Source organism: Castor canadensis, chromosome X (assembly GCF_047511655.1).
Source record: "Castor canadensis chromosome X, mCasCan1.hap1v2, whole genome shotgun sequence".
In the NCBI taxonomy this organism is placed as follows: Eukaryota; Metazoa; Chordata; class Mammalia; order Rodentia; family Castoridae; genus Castor; species Castor canadensis.
In genome coordinates, this window is record NC_133405.1 from 135,400,982 (window position 1) to 135,427,162 (window position 26,181).

General features: G+C 44.6%; 1 protein-coding gene across 1 annotated transcript in view; it reads right to left on the reverse strand.

Moving 5' to 3' along the window:
• Nucleotides 1-26,181, reverse strand: part of Clcn4 (chloride voltage-gated channel 4) — a 65,089-nt gene that overhangs the window by 34,252 nt on the left and 4,656 nt on the right. Inside the window, exons 3-5 of the mRNA XM_074063899.1 lie at nucleotides 7,989-8,143; nucleotides 5,325-5,424; nucleotides 365-552 (exon numbers count right to left, since the gene is read on the reverse strand). Coding sequence (XP_073920000.1) covers nucleotides 365-552; nucleotides 5,325-5,424; nucleotides 7,989-8,132 — 432 coding nt within the window. The 5' untranslated portion in view covers nucleotides 8,133-8,143. The remainder of the gene's footprint in view (nucleotides 1-364; nucleotides 553-5,324; nucleotides 5,425-7,988; nucleotides 8,144-26,181) is intronic.

The following is a 26,181-nucleotide window of genomic DNA, read 5'->3' on the forward strand; positions in this document are numbered from 1 at the left end:
CTTCATGGAAGGATCACATGAACTGAAAAGTTATCTCACTGAAGCTGTTATTTGAAACAAAAAGACAGCATCGTTTCTCCTCTATTAGAAGGTGTAAAAATCAATGCCATTTCTTCAGCATGGTCAAGAAACTACCATCAGTAAGAAAAAGCCCAACACAAGGTGTCTTAAAATGTGTACATTGTGCCCATGCATGGTCCAACAGTAGGGAAGGAAGGCTTTTCCAAGTGAAGTTGATGGCAGCAGCAGAACTAAAAGGCAAGCAGCACTAGGATGAGGCCAGGGTCCTGAAGGTAAAAGCACAGAGGCCCAGGAATCGCCAGGTGGCAGGGGTTCCGAGCCAGGACCCTGCACACACACCCACCTCTGATTGATTCACCAGCAGTTCTGACCACTTCTGCCACAAGGGACACTTGTCCCTGTCCTCAAAAGTGGTCTCATTGGATGTCCAGCAGCACTGCTCATGGCTGTACCAGAACGCAGACAGGCAGACTCCCTCCTTCAGGTCCGTCATCCAGTCAACAGCAAGATCAATGACTCCAGCCAAGGTGCCTGGAAGAAGCAGCACAAGCCACTGAGAGGAGTCACCCTTCATCACAAGAACACGTGTAGTGGCCACGAAGGCCCAGGCACCAGAGCAGGGCACACGCATGCCACAGGGCTGCCATTGAAATGGGAAGCTGCTTCTTTCCACCTGAAAGTCACTTGAGCTTTTATGGTGCAAGTAAGGCAGTGCCCAGCCTGATGGAAGATACAAAGGGCTGAGTGACTTAAATACGATAGGAAAGACATGGAGATGGTCTTTTCTGAAGCCCCTGCTGAGGGGCTTTTGAGATTCATTGCTTTCCAAATTTTTTACTTGGGAATACACACCACGAAAAGCATAACCCCCTCAGTGGTTGTGGGGGTGGGATACTGGGACACCCATAGTGACGTTTTTCACACACACACAAGGACTATGACAGCCTCACATCCTAAATGAGTAGCACTTTCCCAACAAATGGGTACCAACTTGGGAAAACCTCACTTGTCAGAAGTTTCTGGGTTTTAACAAATGTGGATGGGGACTTTGGGTCTTTATAAGTTAAAAAAAAAGTTCATTTTACATGCTGATAGAGGTTTGGAGGTGTGGCTCAAGGGGTAGAGCACCTGCCTAGCAATCGCAAGGCTCTGAGTTCAAACCCCAGTACCACCAATACGTAAAAATTTATAGACATAAGAAAAATTGAATGTGCAGTTGAGTGGGCTACAAAAGGCTGACTTGGGTCTCTTTCCAAAATCACCCATTCTAGTCTGTTATAAAGTCAGGGTGCGTTTTTCAGGCTTCTTAATTTTTCAAACTTTTCCTGGATCCTCCTTACAGTATCAGCTCTGCATCACCACCAAAAGCACCCACATTGGCTCCCTCTCTCTTCCGGCATTGAATGCTGAAGACAAGGATCTCGCTCCCAGCCTCAGCTCTGTTCTCAGCTGGGAGAAGAGCCCTCCATCCAAGGAGTCGTGCCATTTAGAAACCTGGGTAAGCAGCCCCTTTCCGGGCAATCCCCACATCAGGGCAACTCTGTCTCTGAAATGCCTCTTGAATTGTGCCACTTCCCAGGCTTCTGCTGCCATTCAGGCTACCCTCTGAAATGATTTCTGACTGGGCTGCTGCCAGGGCCTCCTCTTGGGTCTCCCTGCCCCAGTCTTGCCCTATCCAATGGGTTCTCCACACTGTGGTCAGACAGGCTTTCAAAAATGCAATCCGATCCCTGCCGCCCCCTTCACAATACCCTGCCATGGCTTCCCATTGTTCTTGGGAGGATGCCTAAATCCCCCTCGGGTCCCTGACAGCTGCCCCCAGACCCGCCTCTCCAGCGTCATCCTTTTCTAGCGCCCACGCCACGCTCCTGGAACGCGGCAGCCTCACCTCTCCTAAGCCTGGGCTACGTACACTTCCCAGGTACTGCGAGGCTGCCCGTCCTTCCCTCACCTCCATACCTCTGACATTCTTCTCTGAGTGCCTAGACAGATGTCTTTCTCTGTGTCCGTGCATCACGGGTGATTGTATTTCCACTAGCTTATAAGTGGTGGAGGGAAGGTTTTGTTGTCTAGTTTTTGTACCACAGTGGGAGTCAGGCCAGGCATCTAGACCTTGCATCTACTCTAAAGTGGATCTGAACCCTATCTACCCTGCTGTATCCATGTCAGGTACACAGTTGGAACTATAGCTCCATGTTGAATGAATGAGCGCAATATATAAGTGAAGGCCAAATCAGAAACTATGATGCATTTGTTCACTTGAGAGTTATTTAGCAGGGACCTGCTTACTATATGTCAGTCACTATTCCACCACACTGGCAACACAGCAGTGAACTAGCAAACCCATTGCACCTCATAAAGGGAGGAAGACAACAGACAAAGTAAGTAAATTAGGGGCTCCATTAAAAGGTGATAAGTGCTAGAGAGAAAATAGAGCACCCGACAATGGTGTAGCTGTCCAGGAAAACAGCCTGGCAGGTCCTCCAAAAGTTAAGCACAGAGTTTACCATGTGACCAAACAATTCCACTCTTAGGCAGACAACCAAGAGAAATGAAAACATACATCCATATAAAGACTTGTACACAAATGGTCACAGCAATGCTGTTCAAAATAGCCCCAAAGTAGAAACAATTCAGTTACCCACCAGTGGATGGATGAATGAACAAGTAAAATGTGGTCTAGCTTTACAAAGAGATAAATAATATTTGGCAATAAAAATGAAGTGTTGACATGTGCTACAGCGTGAATGAATCTCGAAAAAATATTCTGAGTAAAGGAAGTTAATCGCAAAGGACCACACAGTGTAGGATTCCGTTTATATGGAATGTCCAAAGGGCTGGGTGTGTGGCTCAAGTGGTAGAGCTTCTGCCTTGCAAGCACCAAGCCCTGAGTTCAAGCCCCAGTACCACCAAAACAAACAAAAATATCAGCTTTATATGAAATGTCCAGGATGAGCAAATACCCACAGACAGAAAGTGAACTAGCAATGGCTCAGGACTGGGAGAGGAGGCTGGCACCTGATAGTTAAAGGGGGCAAAAGGGTCTTTTGTTTTAAAATTGATTGAGATGATGGATACCCTAAAAACCACTAAACTACACACTGAGTAGGTTCATTGTATGGTATGGGAATTGTATGTCAATAAATCCATTACATACATACATATACACACTAACTGAGGGAGGTAGGCTCAGACAGGGAAGGATATGATTTTGAAGAAGTGACATTTGAACAAAGACCTAAAGGTGAAGGAGGAGTCCTGCGAACATACAGGGGCAAGACCCAATGATCGCCCCCAAATTCCATCATTTTTTCATTCATTTAGAGTCACATTATTCTGCAATCCAAATCTTGCAGATATGGGCTCCATTTTTTTGTGATGGGCCTCAGCTTTGTTCTGTGATACAACAGCGACACCCAGTGGTAGCTCCTGATAAGTGCCCTGCAGAAGAGATCCAAAACTTCTTTCACCAGTGGCCTCCTAAACAAAATGGTTAGGTGGCCACCGAGGGGAAGGCATGCCAAGCAGTGAGATGCCTGAGTCCTCTCCGCCTCTAGAGCAGTGGGAAAGGGCACAACTCACTACGTTTCCCTCTGAGAGGCAGTCAGATCCAAAGAACACTTAAGCTACCTCTGTTTGCAATATCCCCACTCTTGCCCCTCCTGAATTGGTCTGCTGGTGTATCCCTGGGATCTACTTCATCAGTACTTCTTCCCCCTGACTGCACGTGAGGGTCATGGGGGGAAAAGAAGGGGTCTTTACTCAATGTCAGGGGGCCCTCTCCAGAGAGCCTGCTTAGTTGAAGCTGGGCAGCAGTATATTTTTAATTCTCCTGATAAGTCCACCTGAAAGAACGGATGGACATTGGGCTGCAAATGAAGCCAGCTGGTCAAAGTCAGATGCACTAAAGGAAGCTCAACAGGCCCCCCAGATTAGTCAATAAATCTAAGCTGTGCCATTTACTCTGCAAGACACCAGAACACCTATTTTGACTTTCTTCATTCCCCTATTTACTTCTCCTTCCTAAAAGCCAAGAGTAATGATATGCTGTAAAGTTTTAGGAATTTCTTCTACAGTTATCAAAACTCACAGCCAACTCCTACTCTGCCCACTGTGGAAAGACTTCACAGAAGAAGTCAAGCACAATTGGTGACAGAACACTGCACCAATTCCAAATCCTTTCTCTGGTGGCTGCCATCATATACTGGGAAACACCACTGTGGGAGGGAAGACAGAACTGGAGAAGTGGACAGACAGCCACTGTGACTAGTAGGAAGGGAAGCCCATGCCCCAGGCATTCCTCTTGGCTCTTTGTGGAAAGACACAATCAAGGCCATCTTATAATTACTTTTGGAGTACATAAAAGACCACATAGAAACCAAAAGCCAGTATAATCCAAAATCATGTCTATTACTGTCAATGCTTTGATTTCTCTGATCAATTCTCTAAGCATAACTATTATTTTGTTATATGTAGGGGATTTTTTTTAAGAAAATTTGTTCAACATGCTCGACTTTTGGTTTGGGGGCTTTTTTTTTTTGAGATGGGGTCTCACTATGTAGCCCAGCTGGCCTTGAATGTGATCCTCCTGCTTTCACTTCTTGAGTTCTGGGATTATAGGTGTGCTCTTCCACACTCAGCTCATTTTTTTTTATTCTTAGACATTAACCTTCACAGCCTCCTAAAAGAAAGTTTCAGGAAACAATTGCTATGAAGACCCAGTACATTGGGTTTTAAAAGGAAAAGGTTGCCTTCCAAATAGTCGTTCATTTACTCTGAAACCATTTACTGTTCACAAACATGGTTGAGATTATAAAAAACAAAGGATGCAAGTCTCTGAGGGTCAGAACAACATAGAGGCTGGAGGTATCTTTTCTAGGTGTCTGACATTATTCTGAGTGTTGTAGGATGGTCACAATTCATTTCAGGGCTTTCCAGTAATAGCAAAAGTCAATCTTGTATGGTATTTGGTGATTAGACATCAAAACATTTCCGTATTTGATGCTCCCTACATAGCCAAGTACAATAAAATGTAAACTGTGGACTCTCAATAAATCCAGCAAAGTACTGGACCTTTGCAGAGTGTGGGAAGGCCACAGTGCTGTAATTACACTAGCTTGGGCTCCTGCCTTGGCCTTGAGGAAAGGATGCAGCTAAGTATATGGTCATGTATTTTGCTCTTAGATACTTCGGTAGTAAATGCCTTGCATGAGGGTAAAAGAGAAACACTACATATTCCCAACATCCTCCCAAACAGCTGGCATTTGGGGGGTCACGGCCCCCTGGCATGCCCTTCCACATACCCGCCAGCAGTCCGATGAGAAGCATCACCACCCATCCTGACCAGGCATCCAGCAAACTCTTGATGAACTCCCAGATGGACTCCTTGCTTTTGCTGGTTATCTAGAAACAAAGCAGATACAGCAGTTGATATGGACACGTTTTCCAATTCAGGTTTCTTTCCCTGAAATGGATTCCTCAGGAACCAGAGTGATTGAGAAAAGGGATGTAATTAAGAAGCTAAATTCCCAGTTACATTATTTTTTCCATAATGCACTATAATGATAAAATGGGCTTTCTAGTTCACAGAGCTATAAAATGCTGGAGTTGTCTCCCAAGAATTAGTGCACCAAAAAATTCACTTAATTAAAAACACATACTAAGTATGATTTGCTCTTTGGTTATTTAAAACGCATTCCGAAGGGAGACAATAGTCCAGTGTCACCATTTTGAATATGGGTCACTATTTTAACTTACACTTTTCATGGAAAAGCCAATTGGATAGACCACATTTCTTACTTTGCTTTCAAGGTTACATTTTCACAGCAAGAACTTTTACTCTGCTCAAAAGCAGGTGGATACGTTTCTGCACGCGGTAAGGACAGGATTTCTCTTTCCTGTGTTAGCAGAGCCCTGATCATCACTCCCCTTGAGGTCCTGTAGAATATATCCCTAAAGGACCAGAGAATAAATATTTGGGCTTTGCCAGTCAAATGGTTTCTGTTGCATCTACCCAACTTTGCCACTGTAGCACAAAAGGAGCCATAAGGAATATGCAAATGGTGCCGGGCAAGGTGGCACACACCTGTAATTCGAGCTACCTCAGAAGGTGGAGATAGGAGGCAAAGTTAGCATGAGACTCTATCTGAAAAAATAAACTAAAACCAAAAAGAGCTGGGGGCGTGGCTCAAGTGGCAGTGCACTTGTCTAGCAAGCAAAAGGCTCTGAGTTCAAACCCTAGTACTGCCAAAAAAATAAATAAATTATTGGAACTTCTCAGCTTCCTGTCCTCCTTCCCAAAGCATCCTTACTGTATTCTGTGGCCTGTGGGACAAAACACAAACTCCTTCTCAACACGGGCCTGCTGCTTACATTTCCAGACGCGTCTCTAATTCTCCCCTTCCACCAGACCCTACGAGTTCCCTGAATTGCCCAAATGTGCCATGCTCTTCCATGTTACTGTGACTTTTCAAAAGTCCGCTCCTGATATGTGGACTCCTTTCCCCTTTCTCTGACTAGCAAACTCTTAGTCATCCTTCAGGATCCAATGGAATGTCACCCTCTCTGAAAAACTCCCCTAGCCATCCATCCTAAACAACTGCATGGCATTTGACACGTACCTTCGTTGTGAGCCATTCCACTACACACCACTGCCAGCTACACGCCTGGCACCATACACAGTACTGCTTTCATACACATGGTCTCATTTGCTCCTCAGGCAAAATGCTTCCATCCTCACAGACAAGGACACTGGGCCCAGTCTGAAAGTGTCAAGGGCAGGATGTGTCCTGGATTTGTGTGACTCCAGGGTGCCCTCCTTACCACAACACCACATTCCCTCAGCATGACCCAGCTCCACCCAAGACACCCGCTATTGTAATTCTCTGTCCTTGTGTCTGCCTCTCCCACCAGCCCTTCTCTTCCCAACCTAACCTACAGTGTGACACGTGAGCCTCAGCCCCACCTCCATAAGGCATGGGTGAAACATGGGGTGGCCACTGCAGGGATCTCCTTTACCATGGCTTTGCGGGGCACCACTCACCTTTCCTTTGTGTGTGTGTGTGTGTGTGTGTGTTGGTTATTTTCGGGCATATCACTCTATGCCCAGGTTGGCCTAGACTGATCTTTGTGTAGCTGGGGATGACAGGTACATACCACTGTGCTCAGCTATTTGTTGAGATGGGGTCTCTTGAATTATTTACTTGGGCTGGCCTTGGACCACAATCCTCCCTACATCTGCCCCCCAAGTAGCTAGGACTATAGAAATGAATTCCATGCCTAGCCGACTAGGTTATAGTTCTTTCCTCATGGTCCTTTAAGAATAATCTTTTAGAATCATCTTAATAATAGCAATTTTATAAAAGCGATACTATTATTTGGATTTTGTGTTTTTTCCTTCTCTGAGTCACACATTGCTACAAGGTTGACTTAGATTGTATTAGCAAAACTTTTTCCTTCATGGCAGCTGCAAATTAGAGGAATATAGTACATAAGAAGCAGCACAACACATATTTAGATTTGTTTTGCAGATCTAAATAATAAATGATAATAAGATCCAATCCCTTGGGCATCACTTAAGACAGTATTGCTGGTGGGTACATTTTAGATACAAATTTGAAAAATGTAGAGTGTCCTAGTTAGCCAGAAAAACATCCTGAAATCCTAGTGTTTATGGGGTTGTAGATGCTTAGCACTGACAGTATGTGTCCCCTTGCAGGGTGGTCAAGATTAATGTCATGTGTATTATTAATAAATGTGGTTTTTATTTGCTTCTAACACCCATCTTGAGATCACAGGTTCAGAAATCAAGACGGGACTCAGAAGGTGTGTGCTACTGGCTTAGACGCATACTGCCTTTTTTTTTCTTTTATTCATATGTGCATACAATGTTTGGGTCATTTCTCCCCTCTTTCCCCCACCCCTTCCCCTCCCCTCTGCCCCCTCCCTCTCCCCCCTCACCAACCCACCTTTCTGTGTCTGTCAGTATCCCGTGACTTTTCCCTCAGCCAGTCAATGGTGTGGAAGTCCTCGTACGTCCCCACATCAGGGAATGGCTCATCAAGGAAATCCATCAGGTTTCCAGAGCCACTCATGGCTCCTGCATTGACCATGCTAGTCACTCCTGGAAGAGATGAGAGTTGTTAAGAACGTCACAGGGGCCAGGGGCAAGGCACGGTGGCAGAGAGCTGGCCTAGCATGCATGAGGCCCTGGGTTCCAGTCCTAGCACTGCAAGAAGAAAACAGAAGCAGAAGTTCTACACAGACATGGCAGAAGAGTAGGGCACAGGTTGCTTTGGCTCATATAGGAAAAAGTCATTTCTACACAGGCATCTCTGCTGTCATGTAGTACCTACATAGCCAATGCTCACTATTCATCCCTGAAGGCTGAATTAGAAAAACACTGACCAACTGTTCCTAAGAGAATCAAGAGTTAGGTTCCTGGGAGCCTCTGGTCACACATTTTTGTCAACCTATCAGTAGGCAGATAGCCTTGTTTTATGTGTGTTTCTGTTTGAAGGCACCCTGTTTTATATATATTGTTCACTGAACTATTCTATCTATCTATCTATCTATCTATCTATCTATCTATCTATCTATCTATATCATATCACTGAACTCAGCCAACTGCACAACCACTCATGTTGGAATGAAGTTTCTCTAACACAGGTATTTTCTCCACAATCTTTCCACCCACAGCACTTCAGTACCACATTTCAGGGCCACTTTAAACAGTAAAGCTACCAACAAAAGAAGCACAAAAATGCAAAAGATGTGGCACTAGAGACAACATAGAAAGAACACTGATTCATGCCATGAGAGTGGAAACACAAAGGCAGAGGGCTGCCTTCTCCAACCTCAGCTGGGAGCATGGGCTTCTGGCAACTCAAACTTTTGCCACCCTCCATGGGCACATGTCTGTGAAGACTCTTGAAATCACCACAGGATTGACTGGGGGTGCTATAGTGTGGATCCTGAATGTCACCGAAAAGCCCAAGTGCTACAAACTTGAACCTCTGGGAGGTGCTTTGGGGAGATTGGGGAAACCTTTAAGAGATGCAGTCTAATGGGAGACCCTTTGGTGATTAGAGCTGTGTTCCCAACGGGGATTGTGGCGTCCATCTCCTTCCCCTCTCTCTTATGGCCCAGCCATGAGGTGAGTGGCTTTGTTCCACCACATGTCCCTGTCATGAAGTGCTATCTTGCCACAGGCCCAAAGCAAAGGAGTCAATCGCTCATGGACTCCAATTGATCATGGAACCCTCAAAACGGAGCCCAAATAAAGTTTTTCTCTTTAAAAATTGACTATCTCTAGCATTTTGTTAAAGTGACACAAAGCTGACTAACACAGGAGTTTACAAATACATTTTAGTGAACAGGCAAATTTGCAAATACAAAACACCTCATGTTCTGCAAAAGAAAGGCATCATAAGGAGAGGCTGCAGGAGCGAATAATTGTAACCAAACTGATAATTGCTTCCCCTGGGAGATAAAGTGGTTCACTGAGGCAGCAGCCTATGCAGTTGCATCATGAACATTGCAAATGTACAGGAACCACAGAGTGGAAATGCAAGCAAGACTTTCAATTCACCAGTGGGAGTAGCCTGCTGCCCCCAGGGAGACACCATAGAGACAGACAAGGGAGCCAAGAGCCACACAGGGCTGGCAGCATAGCACCCTGGGTGAGGAGCTCCAGTTACAGCTATTCATTTTTAACCTTTCTTAAACACAGTCGAAAGGGATCCTGCCAGGCAGTAGCAGTGCTGAGGGTGTCATCCTCTGCAGTCTAAGATAGCAATTCCATCCCCACCATTCGGGCTTCCCTTGCCTGGAAAACAGTCACTAACGAACCAACCCACCTTCATGCTCTCCCACCACCAGCGCCTATTTTCCAGATCATGTAGGAGCTAATCTGAGATGGAGAAAATGCTTCGCAGCAGGATCTGTGCTCTCCCCAGTCAACAGAAAAAATACAACACTCAGAGACAAGAGGTTGGAAGACGCACTGAATAAAAAGTACTTTGGCAGGGAGCATGGAAATTTGAATTATAGGATGAGGACCACGAAAGTGCTGGAATGGATGGTTGAAAAGTTGAAGGTGGTTATGAAATATTTGAGTGCAGATTTCTCCCATAACTTTATATATTTGCAGGATTCAACCACAACCCGATGAAACTGAATTTTAATCAAATTGAAGAGTCACTATGGGCAAAGTAGGGTAATCACCTTACAAGCCATAAAATGGCCACAGTGATTGACTTATCTGTGCAACTCGGCTGCTTTCAAACTTTCAAAGATTGAGGTTTGAGCCATGCCAAGTTGAGAACCATATCCACTGATGAGCACCCAGGGAAGAATCACATTGCATAAGGCAGTAGCGACCAATAACAATGATAATATAAGGGAAGGAATAAAATCAAAAGGCAGAGATTTCATTTTCATTTTTATAAAAACAAGATGGTCATAGACTTCTATGATATGTGGCAAAGAAAATCTGATGGGAAAAATAAGATGACAGGTTGTTGACCCCCAATGCAGAGCCCTTGTCAGAAAAGCCCAGAAGCCTGGGCTTCCTATTAAAGGGGAGTTGATACTACCTGAAACTTAACCAAATCTCTACTAGAGCAATTACTCCAGGCAATAGTGCCCGAGACAATTCCATCTGGGTCTTTGAGGGAGCATGACATGGGCACACCCATTACACATGTAATTTGTAGAGGAAAAATGAACGTGACTTGACCATCTGCAGAGCTTTGGATGATTCCCAGAGGCCCCAAAGGAGGTGAAGACATCACCCTTGAGGTTGGAGTTAAGAGATGAGGAGAGGAGGCAAAGGGAGGGCCAGGTAAAGTACGGGAAGAGGGAATGTGGGTGAGGAAAATGGAAGGCACACTGACTGGGACCCAGAGGGGAGATGTAGATGGAGAAGGAATAGAATCCAGCTAGACATGGGGGCAACAGAGAGTGAGTGCCAAGGACTTGCTATCTGAGAAATAAACTTGACCTCTGTCAGGTCAGTATGGTACAGGAGCTCCAAATGCATACACAAAGTCAATTGCCCCTGAGAAGGGGGCCCTTGCTCTTCTCACCTGGTTTTATTTCTTCTCTCCAACAGGTGCCTTTCTGCTGGCAGCTAACACCTCTGTTTATGGCCTTAAGGCCATAGTTTCAAAGAAAGACAGCATTCTAGAGCCTGGGTCTGAAATTCCTACTGGGCTTGGATGACCGAGATCAAGGCTCAGCAAACTGCAGCCCATGGGGCTGCCTAGTTTTGTAAATAAAGTTTTATTGGGACACGGTCATGCTCACTTGTTTACATTATGTTTGTGGCTGCTTTCACTTTACTACAGCAGAACTGAGTAGTTAAGACAAAGATCACATACCCATAAAACCTAAAATGCTTACTATCTGGCTCATGAAAGAAAAAGCTTGCTGACCCCTGATCTATGAGGCAGACTAATAGAAGAACAGCCCATATCCCCACCTCTGCCTGTGTCTACTGTCTTTTCAATGTGAATGTGCAGTCTGTCTTCATTAAAACGCAGCCTGTGTTTCTCTACTCCTTGAGTCTGGGCTGGCCTTGACACGTGGAAGAGGCAACATGTGTGCACTGAACCTAGACACCAAAGAGGCAATGCAGGCTCTGCAGGGTTTTTTCAGACCTCTTCCTTTACCTTGAGAAGCAGCTGCAGCTAGAATGCTGGAAGATGATTCACTCCTTGGCCTTCCATTGGGTCAGTTCAGTGAGCCCATTCCAGACCATCTAGGTCCAGCAGACCATAGATGCATGAGTGAGCCCAGCTAAGACTAGCCAGCATTGGCCGGATCAAGCCACCAGCCAACCTGGAGATTTGTGGGAACAGTATACAGTTACTGTGGGGCTGGGGCGTAGCTCAGGGGTATAGCATTCGCTTAGCATATGCAAGGCCCTGGGTTCAATCCCCAGCAACAAGAAAATAATGGTAATTGTTTTAACAAGGCATTGAATTCTTTGAAGGAGTTGTTAGTAGCAGCACTGTAACAATGGCTAGCAAGAGAATTTACTTGGGCTCTGAGGAAAAGGAAAATGAAGACAAGTAAAGTCAGCTCTGTGGCGGTGCAGAGCAGCCTCAGAGAAGGCCTGGAGCAGCAATACATGACAAAGCCACCTGCAGAGATAGCATGGAACAGAATTTGCCCGAGTTCATGCTGATGGTATCCTGCCTGGAGATAGCATCGCTCCTCCACAACCAGTATTTACCTACAAAGGGACTCTGGAAGACGTGCAGGACACCCAGGTCTTTTATGCAATCCCTTAAGGCAAGAAAGTATCTGAAGCCCCCAAGAGGCCAGGATCAAAGTGTTCAACAGCAGGTGATAACAGACCCTGGGCAGTAAAACTCACTTTGCCAGGGCACAACAAAGACGAGCATGCCCTAAGTGTGATAGCATCGGTGATGTTATTTCGGACTTTGATGTTCGAAGCCACTGAACGGGCCAGCTTACCCTCAGAATGGGGATCTGTATCATTTAAAGGAAACCTAGACTTTGCAGAGTTGGGTATTTGCACAAAATGTAATGGGTTCTAAAAGATGAAAGAAAGCAGGAAATCGCTTGGATAAAGATCAAGAAGGCCGGGGTCAAAGGATAATGAAGGCTTGAGTAAATATAGACCACGGCACCCTGGGCTAAACATGGTTCCCAGCACGTCTGACCAAAAAGGTCAGGTGGAAAGCCATACCCATGGCTTGTTTCCCTCCACCTTAAACAGCTTTCCTCTCCTCTCCACTTCACCTGCTAGAACCCTGCCCTGTTTCTCCCCATCTGGGAAACTTGCATTCCTTTCCCCAGAAAGTTGAGGGGATCCTGTTTGGCCACCTCAAAGAATTCTTTATCAGAACTCTTAATTATTTGATGGCAACAAATACCCTTCCACTCTCCCATGATAGTCGGCGGTCAAGAACCACTTCCTTATTTTTGCACCTCCACTGCCGGGCCTGGCATGCAGTCACTGTTCAAAAACACATCTTGGTGGCAGGTGGGGAGGAGGTGGCCCAAACAATGTATACATGTGAGTAAATATAAAAATGATAAAAGAAAAAAAAGAATGAGTCTTGAGTTCATTTAAGTGTGTGCACATCTCTGGACCACTGGGGCACAAAAGCAAAGCCCCCATGACAGAATTTCTATAGGTTCTATGTATGCACCCACCAAAAATATCTACATTTTAATTTTATCATACATAGAATGAAAAGATTCAGGAGAAAGAGAGAGAGAGAGAAGGAGAGAGGGAGGAAGGGAGGGTTGAATGAGGACATGCCTCACCAGTTCATAGATTCCTGCCTGATGCTCTTTTGTTGGCTTCTGGAAATGAAACAGAGTGTCAGAAAGTGCTGAGAAGTACACAGGGTTATTTACATGTCAGGTGCTATTACCAACTCTACTATCGCTATGTCCTTAAGTTTGAACCTGCACGAATCACACCATTGTGGGGAACCCTGGGCACTGGGCATTCTGGGCCCTTAAGTGCAGTCTACCTTTTTCTGGGAAGGTGAATCACAGAGCAACCTGAAGACTGACTCAGTTATCAGAAAAAAACCGACTTTTAAGTCGTCTTAAGTACTTTTCATTAATGAAAAAAAGGTTCAAACTGCATACCATGAAAAAAAAAACTATTTGTTTCTGCCATGCATAATGTTTAGGCTTATGGGATTTTCTAGAACTTTCAGAGCTATCTTCACTGCCAACTGTGTTCATCAGTCACTAAGGAACAGAAACTCTTAAGAGACACACTCTTCAGTGTCAGCAAAATGAAAACTATCATAACCTGGTCAGTCATCTCAAACTTTCAGAAGCAATCCAGGGATCTGTGACCATTCTACAAGTGGGGACTAAACAGTGTAACCCCAAAGAGACTGATAGAGGCATATAAAAACACAAACAGGTGAGCAATGGAGCCTCGCAGCAACCGCAAGGAGTCAACAGTCCTGGTCAGGAAGGCAAATGCCCAGAAGCAGGACATCAAAGACTCCCGCTGTGCTCCATCAGACCAAAGGAAAACAGAGGGAGAGGCCAGGAAGTGAGTTATCTAGGACCTTTCCGTTTGTCCTGTTTTTCTGAGAACTGCAGTTTTAGTAAACAAAAGTAGCAACTCTAACATGTCCACTTCAGCTAAATTCTAGAAACCTCTTTGCATTACTCAAGTGGCCTTGACGTAGAGGGCAAGTGTGGAGTTCCTTCTGTCAACTTTCTAGTTATGTTCACGTGACAAGCAGCAGACAGCATGGATGAGGTGGCTGTCGCCTTAAGACCTTTGCCTTCGAACCAAGAGGAAATTAATCACCTGAATAGACCTATAACACAAAATGAAATTGAAGCAGCAATCAAGAGTCTCCCCAAAAAGAAAAGTCCAGGACCTGATGGATTCTCTGCTGAATTCTATCAGACCTTTAAAGAAGAACTAATACCAACCCTCCTTAAACTGTTCCATGAAATAGAAAGGGAAGGAAAACTGCCAAACACATTTTATGAAGCCATTACACTTATCCCAAAACCAGGCAAAGACACCTCCAAAAAGGAGAACTATAGGCCAATCTCCTTAATGAACATTGATGCAAAAATCCTCAACAAAATAATGGCAAACCGAATTCAGCAACACATCAAAAAGATTATTCACCACGACCAAGTAGGCTTCATCCCAGGGATGCAGGGGTGGTTCAACATACGAAAATCAATAAACGTAATAAACCACATTAACAGAAGCAAAGACAAAAACCACTTGATCATCTCAATAGATGCAGAAAAAGCCTTTGATAAGATCCAACATCATTTCATGATAAAAGCTCTAAGAAAACTAGGAATAGAAGGAAAGTTCCTCAACATTATAAAAGCTATATATGACAAACCTACAGCCAGCATTATACTTAACGGAGAAAAATTAAAACCATTCCCTCTAAAATCAGGAACCAGACAAGGATGCCCACTATCTCCACTCCTATTCAACATAGTACTGGAATTCCTAGCCAGAGCAATTAGGCAAGAAGAAGGAATAAAAGGAATACAAATAGGGAAAGAAACTGTCAAAATATCCCTATTTGCAGACGACATGATCCTATACCTTAAAGACCCAAAAAAACTCTACTCAGAAGCTTCTAGACATCATCAATAGCTATAGCAAGGTAGCAGGATATAAAATCAACATAGAAAAATCATTAGCATTTCTATACACTAACAATGAGCAAACGGAAAAAGAATGTATGAAAACAATTCCATTTACAATAGCCTCAAAAAAAATCAAATACCTAGGTGTAAACCTAACAAAAGATGTGAAAGACCTCTACAAGGAAAACTATACACTTCTGAAGAAAGAGACTGAGGAAGACTATAGAAAGTGGAGAGATCTAACATGCTCATGGATTGGTAGAATCAACATAGTAAAAATGTCCATACTCCCCAAAGTAATCTACATGTTTAATGCAATTCCCATCAAAATTCCAATGACATTCATTAAAGAGATTGAAAAATCTACTGTGAAATTTATATGGAAACACAAGAGGCCACGAATAGCCAAGGCAATACTCAGTCAAAAGAACTATGCAGGAGGTATCACAATACCTGACTTCAAACTATATTACAAAGCAATAACAATAAAAACAGCATGGTACTGGCACAAAAACAGACATGAAGACCAGTGGAACAGAATAGAAGACCCAGATATGAAGCCACACAACTATAAGCAACTTATCTTTGACAAAGGAGCTAAAAATATACGATGGAGAAATAGCAGCCTCTTCAACAAAAACTGCTGGGAAAACTGGTTAGCAGTCTGCAAAAAACTGAAACTAGATCCATGTATATCACCCTATACCAAGATTAACTCAAAATGGATCAAGGATCTTAATATCAGACCCCAAACTCTTAAGTTGATACAAGAAAGAGTAGGAAATACTCTGGAGTTAGTAGGTATAGGTAAGAACTTTCTCAATGAAACCCCAGCAGCACAGCAACTAAGAGATAGCATAGATAAATGGGACCTCATAAAACTAAAAAGCTTCTGTTCATCAAAAGAAATGGTCTCTAAACTGAAGAGAACACCCACAGAGTGGGAGAAAATATTTGCCAACTATACATCAGACAAAGGACTGATAACCAGAATATACAGGGAACTTAAAAAACTAAATTCTCCCAAAACTAATGAACCAATAAAGAAATGGGCATGTGAACTAAACAAAACCTTCTCAAAAGAAGAAATTCAAATGGCCAGAAAACACATGAAAAAATGCTCACCATCTCTAGCAATAAAGGAAATGCAAATTAAATCCACGCTAAGATTCCACCTCACCCCTGTTAGAATAGCCATCATCAGCAACACCACCAACAACAGGTGTTGGCGAGGATGCGGGGGGGAAAAAGGAACCCTCTTACACTGTTGGTGGGAATGTAGACTAGTACAACCACTCTGGAAAAAAATTTGGAGGCTACTTAAAAAGATGGACATCGATCTACCATTTGATCCAGCAATACCACTCTTGTGCACCTGCACATCCATGTTTATTGCGGCACTATTCACAATAGCCAAGTTATGGAAACAGCCAAGATGCCCCAGCACTGACGAATGGATCAAGAAAATGTGGTATCTATACACAATGGAATTTTACGCAGCCATGAAGAAGAACGAAATGTTATCATTCGCTGGTAAATGGATGGAATTGGAGAACATCATTCTGAGTGAGGTTAGCCTGGCTCAAAAAACCAAAAATCGTATGTTCTCCCTCACATGTGGACATTAGATCAAGGGCAAACACAACAAGGGGATTGGACTTTGAGCACATGATAAAAGCGAGAGCACACAAGGGAGGGATGAGGATAGGTAAGACACCTAAAAAACTAGCTAGCATTTGTTGCCCTTAACGCAGAGAAACTAAAGCAGATACCTTAAAGCAACTGAGGCCAATAGGAAAAGGGGAACAGGAACTAGAGAAAAGGTTAGATCAAAAAGAATTAACCTAGAAGGTAACACCCATGCACAGGAGCACAGGAAATCAATGTGAGTCAATGCCCTGTATAGCTATCCTTATCTCAACCAGCAAAAACTCTTGTTCCTTCCTATTATTGCTTATACTCTCTCTCTACAACAAGATTAGAAATAAGGGCAAAATAGTTTCTGCTGGGTATTGGGGGGGGAGAGGGAGGGGGTGGAGTGGGTGGTAAGGGAGGGGGTGGGGGCAGTGGGGAGAAATGAACCAATCCTTGTATGCACATATGAATAATAAAAGAAAAAAAAATTTAAAAAAAAAAAAGACCTTTGCCTTCAGACCTGTATAGGTACACGGGGTGGGGGCGGCATAGCAGCAATTTAAGTGTTTTTAGATACAACTCATGGGCTGTAAAATTCACCTTTTAAAAGCATATGATTCAGTGAGTCTTGGTGCACTCACAAACTTGTACAACCATCATCCCTATCCAATTTCAGAATGTTTTCAGCTCCTTAAAATAGCCCCATACCCACCAGCAGTCACTGCCCTTTCCAGTCACCCGTTCTCTGTCTACGGATTTGCCGATTCTGCATGTTTCACATAAATGGAGTCATGTGACACGTGGCCCTTGTCCCTGGCTTCGTTCACTTAGGATCATGTTTCTAAGATTCTCCCACGGTGGGGCATGCTTCCTTTTTACTGCTCAGTAACAGTCCCATTGTCTGACCATATCACATTTTGTTTGTCCCTTCACCAGCTGACAGCCATTTGAGTCGTGTCTACTTTTTTGGCTGTTATAAACATTTATGTGAAGTCTTGTAGCGATACATGTTTTCATTTCTCTTGGGTATATGCTTAGAAGTGAAAGTGCTGGCTCAGAAGGGAGCTGTTTAATCTTCTGAGGAGATACCAGGCTGAAGTCACTTTTTTCTTTTCTTTCTCTTCCTTTTCTGTTTGGTGCTGGTTAAACAGAGCCTGACACATGCTAAGCACGTGCTGTACCACTGACCTACACCCCAGTCCTTGCAATCACTTTTCCTGAGCAAGCTTTTTATTAAAGTAAATAACTACCCATAAAATACAAAAATCACAAGGGTACAGCACTACAAATTTTTGCAAAAGGGAACTTGTCCATGTAACTAGCCCTCAGAAGCACCCCACCACTAAGGATAAACACCATTGCAGCTCACACCACAGATTACTGCTGCTTGTGTCTGAACTTTGTAAAGATGAAATCTTTTGTTTCTAGCTTCTTGTGGTCCACATTAAGTTGTAAGGTCACACCATGTTGCTGAACATGATTACTATTCGCTCATCTCTTTGCTTTATAACAGAGGTTGGTAAATGTTTTCTGTTGAGGGTCTGTTTTCTGTTTGAAGCTCTGTGAGCCACATGGTCTCTTTCAGGCATACTCAACTCTGCATTGCCATTCAAAAGCAGCCAGAGATCACGCACAAATTAATGATTGGGGCTGTGTTTCAATAAAATTTTATTTATGAACACTTGAAATTCAAATTTCATATAATCTTCTTCATTTTGGGTTTTTTCAACCATATAAAAATGTAAAACCTACTCTTGGCTCACAAGCCATACAAAAGCAGGTGGGGAGATGGATTTTGGCCTATAGACCAATGTACTTTGCTAACCACTATTCTATGTTACTTGACTGTAGGGATAAATCCCAGTGTATTTCTCTAAGAACATTCGGGTGGCTTCCATCTGGAGCCATCACACAGTACACAGATATCATTTTCTACATCCACTCATAAAATGTTGGGACCTTCCACCCGCCCCATCTTCTATCTGCCCAGTAGTGGCCACTAGATGGAGCTCGCCAGCATCTGCTAGTTCAGCATCTGTTGGCCCAGCAACCACGTGCAAATGCCTCCACCATTCTCCAGCTCACTCCAACCCGTACCTCCTCCTCTCTACCCAATCCTGCCTCATCTGTGCTCCTCCCCTTGGCTTGCAGCCTTTAGAGCTGTAGCTCCTACCTCAGGTCACCAAAACCACCCACCTGCATAGCTCCAGGCCCCAGCTCTGCCCCAAGCAACAATCATCAACTTATTTCCTCCTCCAACTCCTGTAGTTTCTCTGTCCCCCTCAGTGGCTTCTCTTCTACCCACTCTGTCTCAAGTGCATCCCAAAAGACGCTTGAAACGGGTGACTTAACCACAGAGTACTGAGCAGGAGGATCTGGACACATTAGAATATATGCTTTGCGATTCCACTTATGTAATGTTCAAAAATGGGTAGAAGTAAACTATGATTCTCCGGAATACCAAAGTCAGTGGTGAATCTACAAAGAAAAGCAGAAACACACACACAATGGCAGTCAGGAGACTGGGTTAGGCCAGAGGTGGGGGGAACAATGGATGGGGGACAAACGATGCCAGCCATGCTGTGTTCTGACCTGAGTGGTGGGGTGGTGACACAAGTGTTTATTTTACAACTCATTAAGCTGTCCAGCAGCATGTCGTGTGCTCCAGGAAGAAGATCAATGGGTGATATAAAGACTGAAAGCAGCCCATGGGGACAGGGATGGGGGAGTTTGGGGCTCTGTAGTCATCACCCCCAGTGAACTACTAACAGACCGGCCAGCTGGTCCCTGGTTCTTTATTCTCCACTCAGTTCTCTGACTAGAGGAGTAAAACGGAGCTTCCATGGAACAAGGATGCCCTGGGGTGCCTGTACTCAGTCCCAGTGTCTCAGTTCACACAACACGACATGCTGCAACCCAGTACAAATTAATCGCCAGCTTCAAATTATGAAACAGCACTCTGTTCTCTTAACCGGCTTGTGTGGATGGAGGCAAAAAAAAAACGTTCTTACCACAAATGTTTAAGACTACAGCAAATAGTTCTTTATCTGCCTATTCATGCTGCTCAGAATTGAAAGATGACAAGCGGAAGTTTAAAACCATAACAAACGGACTAGGATTTTCTGCCCCCAAATGCTCACATACTTTCACACATACATATACATTTATGTACACACACAAATACACACATATACTTCCCCATCCCTGCCATGAGGAGGCACCAAACAGAGACATGCGCCTGGGGCACTCCCTGTACCTCCAGGCCCAGCAATGCCCTCTAACGAGGTACCCCATCACATCCTGACAAATTTACAAGGAAGCCTTGACCTTGATCTCTTCACCCACAGTTGTAATACTGCCAAATGACCACATGTACAACACTGCCCTGTACACATGGCTTTGCTGTCCCCATCCATTTTCTAGAATGAAGCTACTATACCCGATGCTGCCTGTGCCCTACCCATATCACTCAAAGTCTTGTGGTGAGCTCCGCCTGATCTCCAGCAGTGTCTCTCTGCCTGACATTATTGTTTTGGAACCCACAGACAGTGGTTCTGTCATGTGACATGCCTGAAGTGCATCATGGGGAGCAAGAATGAACCATGGACTCTCAGAACTGGTGTAAAAATACCCCCACTCCCTTGACCCTTGAATGGGATCATTTCCAGGTCTGTGCTTTGTACCTGTGCAAAAAAGATGACATAGCAGTCTCTGAGACAAACCCTTTGCCATTTTCATGCAGAGGCAAAGGAGGGAGGCACAACAGGGCATTTGGCAGCACAGCACATGCTTAGGATGCTTTAGGCCCTATGTTCAATTCCCAGCACTGCAAAAAAAAAAAACTGGCTTGGTACAGTAGCTCACAGCTGTAATATCAAGTACTCATGAAGCAGAGATCAGTAGGCTGGCCCAGGTAAAAACATGATATTCTATCTGAAAAATAACCTAAAAGCAAAAAGGGCCGGAGGTGTGGCTCAAGTGGTAGAGCACCTGCCTACAAAGTGCAAGGTCCCGAGTTTAAACCCCAGTGCCACCAAAAGAAAAACCATTCGTTTAGAGTCTCTCAGGAAGTTTCCTGAAATAAATTTTGACAAGCTAACCAGAGCATTCACTATAGCCGATCATGTTCTACAGAAGGACTTCAACTATTGGACTATACAACTTACAGATACAAGAAGCTCAATGAACCCCAAGCACACACAAAAACAAAAAACCAAACTGCATAGACATACCATAACCAAATTTTCAAAACTAGTGGAAAAGAGGGTCACTTGAAAGCAGTGAGAGAAAAAAGACACACACCCTACACAGAGCTGTGAGGGCAGATGAAGTACCCTCCATACAGGTCACCCCAAGTGGTTCAGTAGGTGGGGTACAACATGTGGCCAGGAGGCCAGGAGGCAGGATCCTTAGTGCTACTTTGGAGGCTGGCCCCACCCCACAGGTTTTCACCTCACTTTTCTGCCTTGCCTGAAACCTCAGCCATTTCAAATTCATCTAATCTGATGGAGTCTCACTTTTAAAAGGTGGGAGGCATGATTCATTCATTCCTCCAGTGAATCCTCCAAACACCAGGCTAGGTTCCCCAGAGAGGAGACTGAGGTGTTGACAGTAACAGGAGGCCCCCAGTAGCTAGTCAGTGAGGGGCCAAGAGCCGCAGGACCAAAGAGAAGAAGGTCTCCAAGAGACTGTCCAAGGAGCCTGGAAGCAAAAGAGCATGCAAGAGAGGCACGAGAAAAATCAAACTTGGCCTGTTTCAAAATTTTGCCTACAGCCTACAGAGTGGAGACATGATCACTTCCTTTTTCCTCCTCCTCCTTCTTTCCTGGCACAGCTCTCTGCCTGCCAGCACTCTCTGTGCCCTTCCACTACTGCTCCTTACACAGGATTGGGTGAACCGCTGTGGGCACGGCAGGCTTCCTATGGCCCCAGGCCCACACGGCTATCTGTCCCATTTTGAAACCCAGCCTGCATGTTGGAAAGGAGATGAGGCCAACCTCATGTGGCCTTGGGTGACACAATCAACTCAGTGTTCTCCATCCTCACCCAGGGGGGATGGGGACATAAGGTCTCTGTGTTGTCAGTGCCAAGAAACAACAATTTAGATTTTCCCTTGAGCTGCCTTCCAATAATAATAACAATTTAGTATAGGGCTCACAGTGTGCCAGGGGCTCCTCTAAGTCTTCACAGCATGAAGTCGGTAGTATTCCTGACACCCTATGAATTAAGTACTGTCACCCAAGGCCCATGTTACAGATAAGTAAGCAGAGGCAGAGAAGAGGTTAGATCTCACAGGCAGCTAAGAGGTTGGTGGATGGAGCCCAGGTCCCAAGGGCCTTCCTCCACAGCAGCCCAGCAGCCTCTGGGTATCTCAGGATCCAAGAGAGCTCTGCTTCCATTGAGAGGGCATTTCCACACTGAACCACGTGGAAAGAGCTTACCAAAGACACCTGGGATACCATCTCCCTCCTGGGGCGGGGCAGGGGACGGTGAGTGGCTCAGACAACGGAAATTTATTGTCTCAGTTCTGGCGGCTGAAGTCTAAGTGGGCTCTGAGGGAAGAACCAGGCTTGTCCTCACAATGCCTTCCTTGTGTGTCTGTGCCCAAATTTCCTCCTCTTGTGAGGACATCAGTCCTACTGGATTAGGGGCCCGCCCTAATGACCTTACATCAGCTTCATTACTTCCGTGAAGACCCTGCCTCCAAACAAACAAGGTCAGTTTCTGAAGTACTGGGCGGGGGCGGGAGGGCGGGAGGGCGGGAGGGGGGGAGGGAGTTCAACCCTTATCAGCTGTCAAAGACAGTGCTAGAAGGAAACACCGTTCCACATCCCTCCCTTTCCTGGGACTCCACGCGCTGGCCTTCTGTTAACAATTTTCTCACAAGTTTTTCTCCACAACAATCTGCTTTCCTATGGTACTCTCCCTCAGAGATTAAAAAAAATTAAGTAGACACTGGACACTCCCAACTTTGTCATGGTTATGTGCAGGGAGTCATCAAACACAGCTTTGACGTATTTCTCCTGTGTCCTCAGACTAGCCACAGCATCACACATCATCTGTTGTGATGATGGCTGAAATTTCAGGCACTTCAAATGTTTTGGGGGGCAGGGGTGCTGGTGAAAGGTATGACTAAGCTAAGAGAAAAATAACTCACTATGGTTGGACTCCTGTATCCTGACCACAAAGTCCTTTGAGTCCAACCAGCATCTAGCATCTCCAACGGTGACCCTGGAAGAGGAAAAGCAAGCTTCACATTTAGACAAATAAGCCCAGAAGGGAAAATAAGACCCAAGAAGCAAGTAAACAGTCAGGCCACTGAGCTCTCAGAAGACTGCTGGACAAGCACCCAGCAGTGGCCACCAGGAGAGAGAAGTCAGTAGGCTCCAGGTAGGCCAGGAGCAGGCTACATGGAGTGGGCAAAGCAGACCTCTGTGGGCCCTTGTCACGCCAGCCAACTCCCAGCCAACCCCGGTTGGAGGCACCCACTGCGCAGCCTTGTCAGCCATCCTGGCTCTTCCTGCTAGGTCATTCCTAGCATGGGTCAAAGGGCCTGACCCATAGCCCTCCAGGACACCCTTCTTGTATAGCTTCAGGAGAGATTAAAGTTACCTTCACTGAGGGAAGGCTCTGGTCTCAAATAGACCCAACCCAGCCAATGGCCAGAGCACTCTGCTCTCGAGAACTGCCATCTGTCCTTTGCCTTATACTCTTTCACTTAACAGCACAACCTATAAAACAGCTATTTCCTCAACTCCAGGGACTGGTCCTCCAGGGCGTGAGCTTCGTCCCTTTGCTTCTGCCCTCTATCTCTCCACCTAGACTTATTGTTATCTCAACTGGGGGAAATTTTACCTCCTGGGGACATTTGGCAATGACTGGAGACATTTTTGGTTGTCACACTGGAGAAGCGTTGCTATGTGGGTGAAGGTGAGGAAGGCCGCTAAATACCCTACAGTGAAGGATGGCCCCGACTACAAAACCAAATGGCCACAGTAGCAAACTGAGTAACCCTGGCCTAGACACATAGCAGGGAACCAAGGAACAGTTGCTGAATTAAAACCTAATTAAGAGGACTGAGGATATAGCTCAGTGGTAGAGTGCCTACCTGACATGCATGAGCTATGCTAAGCAAAAAAATTAATTAAGTAAAGCCAATGTAATTAAGGTAGTAAATGAGTGACTGGATGAATGAATGTCGAGGCTCATGTCTTATGGAAATGTTTTTGCAGTTCTCATGTTGAAGGTCTTTTCTCAGAACATTAATGAGTCACTTATTTTCTCATTCAACGAATATTTAATGAGCACCTACTATGTGCTATGAGCTAAGTACTGTGTTTGCAGTACTAAATAAGACAAACATGGACTTTGCCGTCACAGAGCCTAGGCTGGGAAAAAGAACATTCTATACGGAACATTGAGACACCTCAATTATTCCACAGCTCTCTTGCAATTGGTCACTTGACCTGCAGCAAGTCACTTGAGTTCTCTGGACATTTACTCCTCATATGTAAACATAAGGGTTGCTTTGATTTTGACACTCACTTCCAACACCTAAATTCTATTCATTTAATTAATGAACCGTTTCCTCTTTATAGTTTTTACATTCCTATAACTGATTACAAAGGACTAATACATATGCCCATCAATCAAAGTCTGGCTAAATAAATTATACACTGCCCACCCAATGTACACACCATGAGTGTGCTAAGGCAAAAGGTCCCCCAAATAAGATCAGAAAAACAGGGTACGTCAAGGGCTCCCATTTTATCTCTAAAAGTGCTGTTTATAAGAAACTGGAATGAGTTGCTCATGCAGAGTGAAAGAAGCCAACTATGAAAGCGTGAATATTGTATGAATACATTTATACAAAGTTCAAGAATGGGCCAAACTTGAACAGAAAGCAGAAAGGTAGTTGCCTCTTACCAGAGGGTTCAACTGAAGTGGGGCAGGATGGGACCCTCTGGAAAACTGGTAGTGTTTTCTATCTTGTTGTCAAAACCAACTGACATAAGCCCCATTGGGGAAAAAAAAAGAGGAAAGTGACTTGCACATTGTACAGATGGGTATATCTGAACTGACAGGTTCTGAAACAACATATAACCAAGTTATCTGCTGAAGGTTGCCTTTGGGAGGGAAGCCAGGGAACCCAGAACAGGAAGGAAACTAAGTGTCCTTTGTATAACCTTGAATTTTTCACCATGTGCATGTATTACTATTTCAACAAAAAACAAGTCATAAAAATACATATCATCATGTTAAGCAAAATAAGCCAAACTCAGACAAATTTCACATGTTTTCTCTCATATGCAGAATCTAGACCTAAAAAAAGAAAGTCAAACGTAAAAGGGGGACTGTTTGGGAGAGAACCAGCAGGAAGGGAAAGGGCAAAACGATAGAGTGATAGAGGATGAATAGGCGCAAAGTACTTTAGATACGTGCATGAAAACAGAATAATGAAACCTATGAAAATTGTTTTTTTAAAGGTGGGAGAAGGGGATAAAGAGATTAATAGAGGGGGTGAATTTTATCAAAGCGCATTATTATGGATGTATGGATACACTGCAATGCAACTCCTTTTGTACAATGAATATACACTTTAATAAAAAAGGAACTGCAAAAATTCTACATTGTGATCCATAAAAGAAGCCCACCCCCACGGAGAAAGGCAATTCCCTCCCTACTGGCCCGCTGAAAACTAAGGAGAGCTCCAACACTTTTTAAAAAATGAATTCATAAAAAGCAAATTACTGCTATCATGGCATTTTATCTCTAAATTCTTAAATATGCAGCTCCAAAAACTAAGACCCTTTTCCACGAACACAAGCAACTGTTATCTATTGCTGTGTAATGAGTTACCGCACGATATGGCAGCAAGAAACAAACGTGTCTTATCTCACTGTTCCTGCACCAGGAATCCAGGTGTGGCTAAGCTGGGCACCAGGGCTCCAGGGCTCTCAGCAGGTGGCCCCCATCTGAAGGCCCACCTGAGGAGGGGGAACTTGCTGTCACATTTCAATTCCTGGGGGTTCCTTCAGACCTTGCTTGCTACCCCACAGAGCTTGCTCTTGCTCACAGCAGAGCATCCCCCTTCTTCGGTGGAGTGACCCCGGAAACGTACCCAAGGCAGAAGCCATCGGCTCTTTCTACCCTAATCTCAGAAGTGCCATCCCTTCAGTCACATCGTGTCCATGTGGGTCACTAGAGGAGAGTATTATGCAAGGTTATGGCCACCAGGGGTGAAGGTCCCAGGTCCATTTCAGAGGCTGCCTACCACACTACACCTAACCGAATCAACACTAGTCACCTCAATTAGCCTAATAGCCAACCAATCACTTAATAGGCAAGCACATAAAGTCCCCAAGTGTCCCCATAGACTACTACATG